The sequence below is a fragment of the Gouania willdenowi genome, chromosome 10 (genome assembly GCF_900634775.1).
Source record: "Gouania willdenowi chromosome 10, fGouWil2.1, whole genome shotgun sequence".
Classification (NCBI taxonomy): domain Eukaryota; kingdom Metazoa; phylum Chordata; class Actinopteri; order Blenniiformes; family Gobiesocidae; genus Gouania; species Gouania willdenowi.
Genome location: NC_041053.1, coordinates 14163341 through 14178509, shown reverse-complemented (window position 1 = coordinate 14178509; position 15169 = coordinate 14163341). Strand labels below are relative to the sequence as shown.

General features: G+C 36.0%; 1 protein-coding gene across 3 annotated transcripts in view; it reads right to left on the bottom strand.

Annotated features, from left to right (window-relative positions):
• Window positions 1–15169, bottom strand: part of dock2 (dedicator of cytokinesis 2) — a 223951-nt gene that overhangs the window by 12539 nt on the left and 196243 nt on the right. For all 3 annotated transcript variants that reach the window (XM_028459358.1, XM_028459359.1, XM_028459360.1), the window contains 7 exons: window positions 13527–13617; window positions 11113–11223; window positions 10551–10640; window positions 4953–5057; window positions 2060–2201; window positions 1415–1496; window positions 1239–1323 (listed from right to left, as the gene is read on the bottom strand). In XM_028459358.1, the coding sequence (XP_028315159.1) occupies window positions 1239–1323; window positions 1415–1496; window positions 2060–2201; window positions 4953–5057; window positions 10551–10640; window positions 11113–11223; window positions 13527–13617 (706 nt within the window). The remainder of the gene's footprint in view (window positions 1–1238; window positions 1324–1414; window positions 1497–2059; window positions 2202–4952; window positions 5058–10550; window positions 10641–11112; window positions 11224–13526; window positions 13618–15169) is intronic.

Below are 15169 nucleotides of genomic sequence, written 5' to 3'. Positions count from 1 at the left end.
GGTTCTACGCATCGTTGTTGCTCGGGCCCTAATAGTTAAAATGAGGTGCATTACAATAGGGTTCTACCCATCATTGTTGCTTAGGCCATAATAGTTAAAATGAGGTACATTACAGTAGGGTTCTACGCATCATTGTTGCTTAGGCCATAATAGTTAAAATGAGGTGCATTACAATAGGGTTCTACGCATCATTGTTGCTTAGGCCATAATAGTTAAAATGAGGTACATTACAATAGGGTTCTACGCATCGTTGTTGCTCGGGCCCTAATAGTTAAAATGAGGTGCATTACAATAGGGTTCTACGCATCATTGTTGCTTAGGCCATAATAGTTAAAATGAGGTGCATTACAATAGGGTTCTACGCATCATTGTTGCTTAGGCCATAATAGTTAAAATGAGGTGCATTACAATAGGGTTCTACGCATCGTTGTTGCTTAGGTCATAATAGTTAAAATGAGGTACATTACAATAGGGTTCTACGCACCGTTGTTGCTTAGGTCATAATAGTTAAAATGAGGTGCATTACAATAGGGTTCTACGCATCGTTGTTGCTTAGGTCATAATAGTTAAAATGAGGTACATTACAATAGGGTTCTACGCATCGTTGTTGCTTAGGTCATAATAGTTAAAATGAGGTACATTACAATAGGGTTCTACGCATCGTTGTTGCTAGGGCCCTAATAGTTAAAATTAGGTGCATTACAATAGGGTTCTACGCATCGTTGTTGCTCGGGCCCTAATAGTTAAAATGAGGTGCATTACAATAGGGTTCTACGCATCATTGTTGCTTAGGCCATAATAGTTAAAATGAGGTACATTACAGTAGGGTTCTACGCATCATTGTTGCTTAGGCCATAATAGTTAAAATGAGGTACATTACAATAGGGTTCTACTCTACGCATCGTTGTTGCTTAGGCCATACAGTAATAGTTAAAATGAGGTGCATTACAATAGGGTTCTATGCATCATTGTTGCTTAGGCCATAATAGTTAAAATGAGGTACATTACAATAGGGTTCTACGCATCATTGTTGCTTGAGCCCTAATAGTAAAAATGATGTGTATTACAATAGGGTTCAACATTTTGATTCACTTTAGGCAAAATTTTTAATAAATCAAAAATCTGTGTGAATTGTGAGAAATATAAGGGGTTGAGCAAGATACATGTTTTGATTTCTTTTAAATTTGACATTTACTGGCACAAAAAAAAAAAAAAAAAACATTAAAAAAGGCACTCACAGCAAACTCATTGTTGGAGTCCACAGGTCCTTTTCTCACAGGTCGGGAGTAATGAAATCGCTGCACATAGTTGGACTTGTAAAAGCTGCACCATGAACCAATGGGACAAAGAGAAGAGGTTATTTTAAAGAAAGATTTTAAATGTATAATTCCTGTTTTATGGAATGAAAACTGACTTGATGATCTGGTCCGGGACAGGTTTACTCTTTAAGCGATGTGGGATCTCAAGGACTGGCTGCACCGTGAAACACTGGATATCTGATTCCAGTTTGTTCAGAAATAAATGTGTGACGTAGAGTAGCAGCAGCTCAGTGGTGGCTTCCACCTCCTCAAATGGGTTTCATCAAATCATACAAAATATAAATATCTCATATACAAAGGTCAGAATGGCTGTGTCGACCGTCGACCACTGCAGCACATGGTAGCATTAGCTCATTAGCATTAGCTCTGCAGAAGCCTCAGGCTTCGCCATCATGCTAAAACAAAAAGTATCAGGATCAAACAGATCTTGGTTGCACTTCATTTTTGATGTTATTTTGTATTATTTTTATATTGAAAAAACAAAACAGTTGAGTCAGGTAAACCTAAAATGTATTGTACTAATGTATTATTTAATTGAGCTACTTTTAACTTGTACTTGAGTACTGTATAGTACAATTTCAATCAAGTAACAGTACTTGTACTTGAGTAGGATATATCAGTACTCTTTACGCCTCTGATTATCGTAGGCGATTGTATTTAGATTAGTTTAAATATAATGATTGTTCCAATCATATTTATGTAAATGTAATAAATACATGTGTTTTGTTTTTGTAGGATACACTGGAGGGGGGAGTTCTTGATGTCCTCTCCGGGCATGGTGGTGGTGTTGAGGCGAACTGAGCTGGGAAACTGGCTCATCACTTGGTTCTGGAAGTCTTCTCTGCGCTCGTACTCCTTCCCCCGGTGGATAAACACCTTGTTCTACAGTCAGAGGAAATCAGACTCTAGAGCAGTTTCTTTGTCACATTTTTACTTCATTAATTTTAATGCTAAAAAAAACCCACAGCACAGTAGGACCTGCTCATAAAATATTCTATATTACATTCCTTTTTTTAAATGTTTTCATATTTCATATATTACATCCCCAATACAAAGGTGTTAGTGGTGGAGTTAAAAACAACAAGGATATACCAAAAAAAAACAAAAAAAGTGCATCTTAGCAACACTAAGGCTGTGTTTGAAATGTCTACTAACGTAGTACTCATTAAGTTTGACGTCTAAAAGAGTATGTCATATTAGATAGTATGAAAAGATTGAGTATGTGAGAAATACCCAAAATATATACTATATGGGGACATTAAATGAAATATGCACGGTGGGCACACTAGTCATACTCAACCGCCCCATGATGCATTGCAAGCAGAATGTTAAATGGTCCTGGGAACGGCTTCAAGCTATAAATGAAACATTCTCTTTTCAAAATAAAAACATCTCTTCTTGTCTTCCATTAGTTTTTAACACTTTTGTAAATAGGGCTCTTGTTTTGAAGTTAACCAGAAGTTTTGTCAGTTGCACAATGGAGGGTGTCTGAAAATCTCTGAAAAGTCAGCATGAAATGTGTTTCCTTTGTCTTTTATGGATCAAATGTTTATATTCAACTTTCTCACCTAAAATGTTTTCAGAACTTTCAAAGGTTGAGAATCAACAGAGATATTTAGCCTTAGTCGGTTTCAAGTTTTTTGTCGTTGTATGTTCCAAATGCATCTTGGGAAAGTTGGAAGTATATCATCCCTATCATACTTATAGTACCGTAGATAGTAGACAGTATATGCTTATTGAATTTGTAGTGTATAGTGCATTAGTGTGACATTTCCAACACTGCTGAGGTTTTTTTTTTTTAATCTAGAAAAAGACAAGAATGAAAATAAATGATCACATGACCCTTAATTTATGTGTATCTGCTACCCGTGGTTTGAGCACAGGGTAATTTACCGTCTCCTTTTTTTTTTTTTTTTTTTAACCACTTTGCAGCAGTGTTTAAAAACCTGTGATGGCTGTAGTTCTAAAAATCCTGGCATCAGTGACGCTAATGAGAACACTTCCCTGTTTAGGGAGGAATTTAATGTGACTTATGCAAATCAATGAACTCTCTTTTACAATTGATGAATACTAATATAGTATTTAAGAAATGCATGATTAAAAGTGTCTTCTAGCTCTTGAGCCTCTTGGCTGTATATCTCTGCTGCAGTTCCATCCAAGGTCACACAAACAGAAGCTGAATAACTGTATTATAGGAGGCAGGGTGGGGTGAATAGCAGCCTATAGAAAGCTGATGTAATAATTAAGCCTGTTTTTTTAATGTATTTATTAAAAATGGAGACAAACTGTTTCTTTCTCATAATTTACATTCTGCTGCTGAAAAAAGTTGATATTTGTTTTTTTTCTCTCTTTATTTTTATATATAAAAATATATAAATCTCTTTAGATTTATGTGTTTATAAAAGGGCTTAACAGGGGATTAGGTTACGCAGTTTTGTTCTGTACATGTTCACATGAACACGAATGACATTTACGAATCATTGAATCCTTAATGCACTTAGTAATATATATTTCAAGAGTAAGCCTCTTAATACACATTACTCAGTGGTTCTAACCCAGCTCCCTCAGTGCATTCAACAAACCCTTTGTAAATTGAAAAAATAAATACGTTTCTTACTCCCAAAACAAAGGCTTGTGACAATTTTCTAATCACTTCTTAAAACATACTTTAATCACTGAGCCTTCCCTGATTTGTAGTTCTAACTTCTAACTTGTTTTTATGTTTCTGTTTTTTTTTTCCCACTGTTTTAATCTCTGACCAAAACTTTCTATTTTTTATTGTGCTATATAAATAAAATCAATTATTATTTTTAATATAATTATAATTATTATTATAGATATTATTGGGGCACACACACTTTTTTTTTTTATAATTTATTTTTAATAAACTAGTTTATCATGGAAATGTATGTTGTGTAACACATTTTTACTGTTTGTCAGAACCACTGAGACTAACTCAACAAACCCCAGTTAAAGAACATTAGATGTTACCATGGCAGGGGTTAATTACATTTTTCAATTACAATTACGTCTTCAATTATATACATGTTCAATTACAACTCAATTATGATTACGCTTACCGACATTTTTTTTCCAATTACAACTCAAATTAAAATGATAATTTTTAATAAGCCCATAAAACATAACCTTCTTCTTGTGTTCGCATATCAGGTCAGTTTTGACCCATGTCTTAAACCAGCTGTAAAATACACTAAAAAATATCATCTATCATCTCATTTGTTTCTCGTCACTTAATTACATTGTTAGACTTCCTAATCAATGAAAATATTGGTATTAATATTTACGGTGTGGGCGTCTGAGCCCTTTTTGTGTCAGTATAGCCCTAGATTTATTATTATTTTTTAAATGGTAAAATGATTCTGAAGAGAACGGACAGGTAATGGGAAAGTTTGATATGAAACACATTATAATCATTGTTAATTACGTACGTGTAAGCCATAGAACTGTAACATGGTTCCACGGGTTTGCGTGGCAAAATGACAGTTTAGAATTAGCATGCCAATTACAATTACAAAGTCAATTTTCTTGCAATTATTTATCAATTATGTGATTGCAATTATAATTGACCCCATTCCTGAACGTTAGTAATGATACTCAGAGTTAGTTACTAACCCTGAGGAACAGTGGGTAGCCCTGGCCGTAGTATCCGACTGCAAAGTAGTCAGGCTTGGGCCGTAGGATCTTCATGATATTCTCATAAAACTTGGCTTGTTTTTCCTGCAGTGAGGGAAGAAAAACAAAACGAAAAACAGATGATGCACTCGGGGAAAAGTTTCAGCTGTGCAGTGAGGGTAGTTTCATCATCTCACGCCAATGACAAAGCCACTCTCAGCAGAACGCTGAGCCTGTTAGGGTGATAGATGAAGGAGGAAGAAAAAAAGTCCCAGCCATCCAAGGGCAATGTCTGCCATTTATATAACCACATAAATTGAGCATTAGCTGCATGAGGCATTGCCGCGGTCATGTAGGGAATAAAGAGAAAGGGGATGTTTCTTTTGTTGGGGGTGGGGGTGTGTTTTATGGGAAGGGAAAAGGATACGTTGATTTAAGGGGAAACAGAGAAGAAGGTGATGTTAAACCACACGTTGAGATGTGAGTACAGGGAGGATTACGTCTGCTCTGATGTCAAAGCAGGAGATAAAAAGTGCAAGAAGTGAATAGGAGAGCAAAGAGTAAGAGTGGGTTGGAAGTATGGGTCTGAAGAATGGAAATGACATTTTCTGGCTTAAAAAGTGATGTCAGACACTCAAATCCACATTCCTTACAGAAGCTGATGTCAGATGTCAAAATAAATATTAAAGGTTAGAGGCTGACGCCCTGTTTACACAAATATTTCAAGTGAAAACAGAAACGTTTTGTCGCGTTTTGTCTGTCCGTTTACACTATGATGGTGTTTTGGTGCTTGAAAATGGAACTTTTAAGAAAAACAGGCTCCAGAGTGAAAGTTTAAGAAAACTCTTCGTTCTCCGTCTCCGTGTAAACAGGGAACTAACACTTCCTGTGTTACGGACATGTTCACTGAGGCTCCTTTACTTCACCATCACTTGGTTCAGTGGAGACGTATTTCATGAATGTATCAGATTCTGACCTCAACCACTCCTACTTAGAGCTTTAGATATTTGCCCAAACCCGGGGTCGAGCTTAATTTCTATCTTAATAACACGGACTCTGGTTGGATTTGGCTCGGACGCTGTGTTTGGATTAGCTCGAGGAAGGCACAAAAATTGATTCTGAAGGGGTGAATAGAGGCTGTATCAATAAATGTTGTTAAAAACTGCGTAAACGACTTGTTCTTAACTCGTTGTGAAGCTGTGTACTGTCATGTATGTCAAGAGCAGCTCTCAGCTGTGTGTGTTACATGGGCGTGCCGCGGGACAGATTGGAATAGCGTTTGGCAGCAATGGGTTCAGGCTTAAAGAGAGATCGGCTTTATTATTAGGGTTCATGTGGCTTGGGGCCACCACGGGCTGGGTGGAGTCTAACTTTGTAGGTGTGATTAAAGCTCTATTCTTCCTTGTGTTCAGAGGAATTATCTCTGCGCATGCGCTTATTTTGGTTCATTGTAAAACCACACTGCCATCTACTGGCCTGGCATGTATACTACATCGTTTTTTATGTTTCACTGAGGTCTCATGTAAACAGTGATCATTTTGAAAAGGTTGCAGTGTGAATGCGAAACGTTTTGGAAACAGAAGCAAAATGCAGTTGTGTAGACAGCCTAAGACTTGAGGCACGGTGTGAGGGTGGGAAGAAATGTACACTTTCTGTCGGAACAAATCATCTCCATGAAAACATTTGATAGGATTAATCCTCTTTTTACAGGCAGTGTAATAAGCACATACTGTAGCATGACTTGTTTTAGCGGAAAACACATTAGTACAGACGTGCAACTGGTTTAATTTTGGGTGACACCAAAAGTAAAGGCACAAAATGGGAGGAAACCCCCACAAAAAACAGCAAATATACACAAAATGAGTACAAAAATATACACAAAAGGAAAACATGCAAGAGGTCAACAATAATACACAAAAGGACAGTAAAAATACAAAATGATTCCAAAGTATACAAAACAGACAACATAAAATACACAAAATGAAAGGAAAATATACAAAATACAGTCCTCAGATCACATTTTGTGGCCCCCACTGTGATAAAAGATGCCCATGTCTGCCTTAATACATTGTCTTTAGGAAAGATAAAAAAAACAAGCTGATTGTTTCCTTGCTTTCTGTCCATTTTACTGCCCAAACCAACTCAAACAGACATGAGGGTTTTGCACCAAAGATACTGAACAAGGTCATTTTCACACCTGCTGCATTAACTGCTTCAAAAGCAAATGGGTGTTGACACATCTGTGCACCCAAGGGTGCCGAGTTATTCATGTGTTAAGGTGCTGAGTGTTTGTTGAAGCTGATATAACTAGATTTTATTTTCTTTACTGTTAAAAACTGCAGACATTTCTCCAAATAAGTTAAGGCGTGTGTGGGTCATTCCATGTCATTTCAACTCACCTTCAGGACGTCCCACACACCGCTTTAAAAACATTCTGACATTTTTAACAATTGTTTTGCGATTATCTAATATAGGCACACTGTACATTTTTAGTTTGACTGGATTAATACTTTTTGAGATATGAACCATTTAGTGAGGGTGTATGTGTCGGTGTGTGTCATGTGTTCTTCCATTTTCAGCTTCCAATATCTCAGGAACTACACCATATAGGAAACTGAAATTTGGTATAGTAATACAGCCAGGGTTGGGGTCAATTACATTTTTCACTTACAATTACCCATGTTCTATTACAATTCAATTACAATTACAGTTACCAGATTTTTTTTCTAATTACAATTAATTTACAATATTTTTCTTTATCCTCAGAAAGTCAATTACAATTGTGTTCTCAATACACTAAAAACAAATATCTATCATCTAATTTATTTCATATCAATTAATCAATGAAAATATAGATTTATTTTATCGGTAAAATGTGAGAAAGCTTGATATGACAATTCCTTGGTAATTTGTTACTTTTATTATAGAGTAATTCAATTACTAACTCAGTTACTTTTTGAATCCAGAGGTGAGTAACTATAACTAATTACTTTTTTAAAGCAACGTTCCCAACACTGGTCTAGACTCACCTCATTGCATCATCATTTTTGTGCTTTTGGCACAGTTTCCCTCCGGACATGATCAGGTGCTGAGTCATGTTATCTCTGACAGCTATTTCAAACATAATTTCCTCTAAACACTGACAGCAGACGGTGTGGATGGGTCTCCCACGCGATGCAATGTGAATTTACCCTCCCGCAGCTATTACAATATGAAGACCTTAACCGTGACACGAGGACAAGATGAACTGTCCTCAAAGTGAAAGAATGGCAGTTTGTAATGATCTATTTCACACAAACAAGATTTATTGACAAAGCAGGACAAGGTGCAGCAGAAAAATGAATGATTTAAAGCGATTTGCAACCATCACGATAGAAAAGTCTAAAGCTGAATAATGAAACTTTGTTACTAATCTGTGTAAAAAACGTCTTTGGGGCCATGCATTTACACTATATCAACAGTTAGCCCTTAGATACACATATTATCACAATTATAGAGATTTCAGCCAATTAGCGTTCACATTATCATGTTCTCATCATGTGATGATTACTCTTCATAATTTCGCTACCATAAAAAGTCTACAGGAAAATAGCATTTAATGAGTTTGGATCATGAGGCCCCGAATTCACCCCATCTCTAATGTATCATCATCATCATCTCATTAGTACTAAATAATTTACTGTTTGTAAGTATAGATACAGTAGTTAGGCTCTACGAAAGAATCAACCATTAAAATAGAAATAAATACATATTAAATAGAAAAGAACAAAAACTGAAAGAGCAAAAACAAATCTGAGTCACAAATACAACTAAACACGACCAGGTGCCCTTTTCAGCACGCTCAGCATCTGATACGATTTTAATTTGAAGTTTCACGCGTTGACATGTAAATTCACAATAGACCCAAACTAATTAACGACTGTAGAAAGCCAAGTTCCTGGTACTTGAGATGCACTTTCACATGAACGTGCTGCATTTTTTTTGAGAAACATGTTCACTAGGGCTGAACGATTAATTGCATTTGCAATAGTATCGCGATATCGTAAAACGCAATTTTCTAATCACAAAGGCTGCAATTATTATTTTTTTGAACTGTCCTTGTTAAGTTCAGAGCGACACGTTTACATGTTTCATGAAACGTGAAGTTAGTTAGATATGTTGAAGAGGTAAAGTCACAGATTTGTTCGCTTTATTGCTGTAATTTGTGCTTTAAAATTTATATTTTATATTTATTTAAAGTTTAAATTAATCTGAAATTGCGGATTGATTTATTGCTTGTGTTCATTAAAAATACATGACAAAAGGCCCTTGAAAAAAATAATCGCAATCACATTATTGAGGAAAAAAATTATTTTCCAAAATCGTTCAGCCCTACCTAGTACCTGTAGGGCAAATGAAGCAGATGGGATGTTTCGTTTAGAACTGGGGAGCCAATAGGAAGTCTTCTTCCCACTTTATCATTATTTTTGTGGCTGTAACTAGTTAACCTGGGCTTATTTTTCCCTACATTATTAAGTTAGTTCATACATTTACCCTCACTAGTTCACTAGTGCTGCTGCAAATGGCTTTACGTGTAGATACCTTACTTTTACTAGTTCACAAACATGATGGGTCCACCTGTTAGCTTGTTATTCTGAAGACCAGGAAAATCACAGTGGATAGAATTTGCTTTTGCGATTGCCAGGAAACGAGAAATTGGACTTTGAAAGTGTGAGGCGTGCAGCACTCGGTGATGCTGCTGCTGTCAGCGATCGTAACACAGATCCACACATGCCTTCCAGCATAACAAGGAAAACACCTTCACACAGGGGAAGTCTATGCTAACATGGCAACCGATGGATGGAAGCACTTCCTTGTGTAATCATTGCAGGACTAGTATCACTGATATGCACTGCATGTTATCATGGCCCCTCATTGAAACTAAAATGCATAATAATTTACTAATATTTATAAAGAAAAGATCAAATACTACCATCAAATCCACTCGTACAATCCTTGACTTGGTTCAAAATCCAACTTAGTCACTAATCGTTCTAATACCAACTACTTACAAATGTCTGTGTTTTTTTTTTTTAGAGCTTTTAACGTATGGAACAAATTGCCTATAGACCTGAAAGACATGTCAACAATACGCATGTTTAAAAAATCTTGATGTAGATATGTATTTGTTGGTGTAATGAAAATTAGTCTTGATGTACCATTTTATGTAATATTTCTGTATATTTTAAACTGTCTTTATATTTTCTGTTTTTATATGTACTAGAATCTTTTTGATGGACCCCAGGAAGGATCCAAACATGTCGACCTCCACAAGCGTCTGTTAAAGTTGCTTTTTAATCCATTCGCAGCTTCTAAATAGCTTCTCGTTTCTACTAGTACAGGTTACATACAGTAGTTCAGTTGATCTGTCTCTACCATTTGAGTTGGGTAAACCTGTAAATAAATGAAAGTTAGTTGTCGGTTAAGGGTCAGTAAACTATGGAGTCGCGCAGCAATGAAAACCCTGTACAGACAGGAGACACAGGAGAGAATTCTGAGAATAAATGAAGCAAAACGTTTGGTGACACCAAATATTTCAAAGAAACGAAAATGAATTACCAGTTTTTTGCTGAGCAACTCGTAGTCAAAGATCTCATTTTCATACTGCTCTGCAAGTTCCTTACAGAGAGTAATGGCCTCCTCCCACATCTACACACACACACACACACACACACACAATTGAAAGAAGCAAACAGAGTCGTTCATTGTAGTGTGTGTTAATAAATCTGGAGCAGGTGCCGTGAATGGTGAGATTTCATTTCATGACTGACTCAGTTTTCTGGTCTCTGAGGAGAGAAGGGAGGTCTTCATATCTCTGCTTCAGAGAGCATAAAGCACTCTGGGAGAATATAGAATAAATGTGACAATGTGTGTCCACAGAGACCGTCACAGGATGATTGCAACACTGCCTACTTTCTAAAACACTCAGGATCTACTCTGCACTACAAAATAAAAGAAAAAGACTTTTTAAACTGACTGACTGAAACGCTCTCTCCGCTTTGAGGCAGCTTTTAATTTTTAATCTGTATTTTTTTTCATTAGTCTTACACTGTTAAATACTGATTTCCTTAATAATTAAGAACTTTGAATGTATAGTAACAAATAAAACTACAATACATACCTTTCCTTTGTCAAAGTAGTCAATGATGGTGTCGTAGAGAGTCTCTTTGAGCTGCCGCTGGCTTTGGGAACCGTGGAACTCAAACTGGGGACTGCACATGTCATCGGACCACTGAGTGGGAGGCAGGAATGAAACAATGAATGAATGAATGAACAAACAGCTCAGTCCCACAGGGGAATTTCATACTCATGTATTTCAATTGGAGGTTATTTCCCTAAATCGAACCACTTCTTTGGGCAATGTTTTTGCCAAAAAAAACCCCCAAAACAATTCTTTTCACCCTTTTTAGAGAAATATCATCTTTTGAGTTTTAAAAACGTTAGAGTTTTTAAACGTGCCTGCCTTCATCCTGTTTAAAAAAGGAGTTGAAAAAAATGATTCAAAGCAAATCAGTCATGTGATCATCAATAGGAGTTTTTATAACAATGAGAAATTGCTTCGGGTTGGTTGTAAATAATTTATTATGTCCACGTCTGTATCTTTTATAGTCATTGTCTTAAATGTATGAGGAATATGGATGGGAAGTAGCTCGTGGCTAAATCTGGCACATTTACACAAAGTATTCTAATGGTGTTCAATAATTACTTATTATGACGCAAATATTACACGTACTCTCCAAATAAACAAATATAGTTAGTAAAGTATGGCATTATGACTCGGGGGAAAACATTTATTATAAAATCGTTATTGGTAGCACGGAATAATTCCAACTGAAATATCTGAGGTTAAATTAATTGATATGTCTGAGTTTTAGATAAAGTGTTTGTTGTTGAGGGATGTACAGTATCATTTTACAGTCAGTAATTTGCAGTTTAATTGTTGTTTCTAAAGGCAATGTTATTTTACTGAAACTACGCAATGAACATATACAAATAATAAGAATAATAATTCTCAGAAGTTGAATTGCGAGTTTCTCAACCACTCATTTAAACATATCAGTACTTGTTCATTACATTTGTATATTTGTACGTATAATAAAAATTATAATATGCCTGAATATAACTTTTATCACCTTGTTGTGATAAAGGCTTGGATAGTTAAACTGAATGAAAGCACAAATACATTTAGGTACATGCTTTCTATATCATTTAATTAAATATTTTTAGTTATTAATTAGCACTATGCATAATAAAGGGCATTTGTGTCCCAGAAAAGGTCTGAATTGTGGCTGTGTGTGTGTTTTACTGACGCCTCGCAAGCCCCTGGTGACAGTTTCACAATCCCCCCCGTGAGATTGCGTTAGTTTTTCAAACATAAAAAGTAAAGATAGAAAATGAATACTTCATGTAGAATGCACTGAGAATGTTTTATTTCATGTGTTTTGTATTTCTGTTTTATCATTTTAGCAAATAAAAATGTATTCACTTCTAACAAGATCAGCCAAAGTTTCTATCGTCATTATCGTCTTCAGTTTGTCCATTTTTTTTTTTTTAAATCGTGACCTCTGATAAAAGTATCTGTAAATTGACTATGTTTGGATAGTAACGTGTCCTCCAAACATTACAAAAATCTCTCTGATATTTGACATATTATTCAGTCTTGTATGAAATAAATATTCTGGGTCCTAACACTGACCCCTGGGGTACACCACAGAGGTCAGCTTCAATGAGTTGAATTGATCAACTTATATCATTTGTTTTCTGTTCAGCAGCTTTCTAATCAAATCAGTAGAAATGAGTCAGATTCCAGTTTATAAACGTACTTTTGTTGATTGTATCAAATTGGCTTTTTTTAATTCTGTAAACTACAGCCATTGTGACACAACGTATGGAAGTGAGAAGAAAAAAACCCCTATGATGTTCAACCTTTACATCAAAGCAGCTTAGAGTTTCTTTGATGAGCCCAATACAGATTCACCCCTTAAAGAACACAGTAAAGACCAGCGCTTAATTTACCCAAAGCATTTTAGCACCACACTAAAATTTTAAATAATGATTCCAAAATCAGGATTATGTATAGAGACGCAAAAATACACAGCGAGTTACAGTTTGCTCCTTCTATTAAAATGAGGCAACTGAAGGTTAGGTTGAGGAAAAAAAAGTCAATAGATTTCAAATCCTTTGATGTGATGACAGCAAAAAGAAGTGAGAGGAGGGAATGAAATGAGAGAGCTGCCCAGGCTTTCCCTCTGGGGGGCCTCTAAGTGTCCCATAAAAAGACAGAAACAAAAAAGGTCAAACACACAGAAACACATGCATACATATATATATATAGACACACATAAACACACACACACACACACACACATGCAATCACTATAGTGATCCAGCTGCAGTGCGGATGTTAAACTAACCTTGGAATTTCATTATTTGTAAGCCAACAATGTATGCAGTGTTTGTCAGAAAGACAGCGAGCAGACGTTTAATTGGCAAAGTAAAGTAAGGTGTGTGTGTGTGTGTGTGTGTGTTGTGTACCTTGAGGAGACGAGAGTGGAGCAGCAGTGTGTAAGCTGCCTCGGTGTAGTTTTCACCCTCCAGATGAAGGTCCCGTAATTTGTAAAGGTATCTTAACACAGAAGAGCAAAATCAAAGAGTCACAATAATGACATACAGGGTTTATTAAGCAGAGGACACATTATTCCACTAGATGCCACTGCTGTGCAGAGTGAGGATTTGAAAATTAGGCATAATCACGTGTGGACAATGTGGACCATGAATCTCTCTTATGGGATCCATGGTCCACACATGTCACTTTTTCATAGTCGACATATTTTAAACATTTAGCTCAGTTTTCTTTCCCATGAGACAGAAATTCAAGTAAAACAGCATGTTCTACTGTATGTCATTGTTGAAAAAAGTGTACACATGAAAAATAAATCTAAATCTAAATCAAAATCTAAATGTTAAAGTGGTCGCCAAGTGTAAAGCTAAATGTTTAGAAATTATGTAGAGTGGGCAGGTCAGCGCTTGTCGATCACAAAGCCCCGCCCACACCGCTGACTTTTTTTTTAAAGCCGATACATTTTGAACATTTATGACACAGAAATTCATGTAAAACAGCATGTTCTATATCACTGTGAAAAATATGTACACGTGAAAGAGAAATGTTGAATCTAAATGTTAAATCTAAATGTTAAATTGGACGCCAAGTGTTAAGCTAAATGTTTAAAAATTAGATCAAGTGGAGAGGGGAAGAGAGGGGAAGAGCAGGAAATAGCGGAATTGCTCCAAACTGACCAACTCGAAAGAGCGGTAATGACTGGTGTACGGGCTGCACATCAGCTGAGAGAATGTGTGGACGCCTGCCCACACACAGTTTAACAGACGTAGATTTGCTGAAAGTACCGACATGCTTTATGTCAACTTACTTTTGCTAGGGATGAAGACACAGAGGATGCAGAAGACCTTGGAGGGTCGAGTGTGTGGAGTGTGGGCGGGGCCTTGTGATTGACAGACGGTGACCAGCCCACTGTGTATAATTTCTAAACATGAGCTTTACACTTGGCGACGGATTTAACATTTAAATTTAGGTTTAATATTTAGATTGAGATTTAACATTTAGATTTACATTTAACATTTACATTTTGATTTGACATTTACATTTAACATTTACATTTTGATTTGACATTTACATTTAGATTTACCATTTAGGTTTACAGTTAACATTTAGATTTCATATTTACATTTCAATTTTACATTTAACATTTAGGTTTACTTTTATTTTTCGTGTTTACACAATGATATAAAACATGCTGTTTTACATGAATTTGTCTCAAATGAAAGGAAAATAAGCTAAATGTGAGGAAAGTGAGCGAAATGTTCAAAATATGTTGACGATGAAACAATGAATGACTTTTTACATTGTGGGAACCCCATCATTTGTAAGCATTTAACTTCTAGTTTGTGTGTAACATTTTTTAACCGTGTGTTTCTATACATGGGAACACTCGGCTGCTTATGGTTTTGATGAGAACATGGTGCCACTTAACCATTCTGTTGTTTTAGCTGCTGATAAATGACCAACAACTGTGTATGTATGAAGTGTGAGTGCACCAGGGATTTACTCCAGTCTTTACCATTCCTTCTGTTTGTCAAAAGAGAGACAGTGTGTGTCTTTC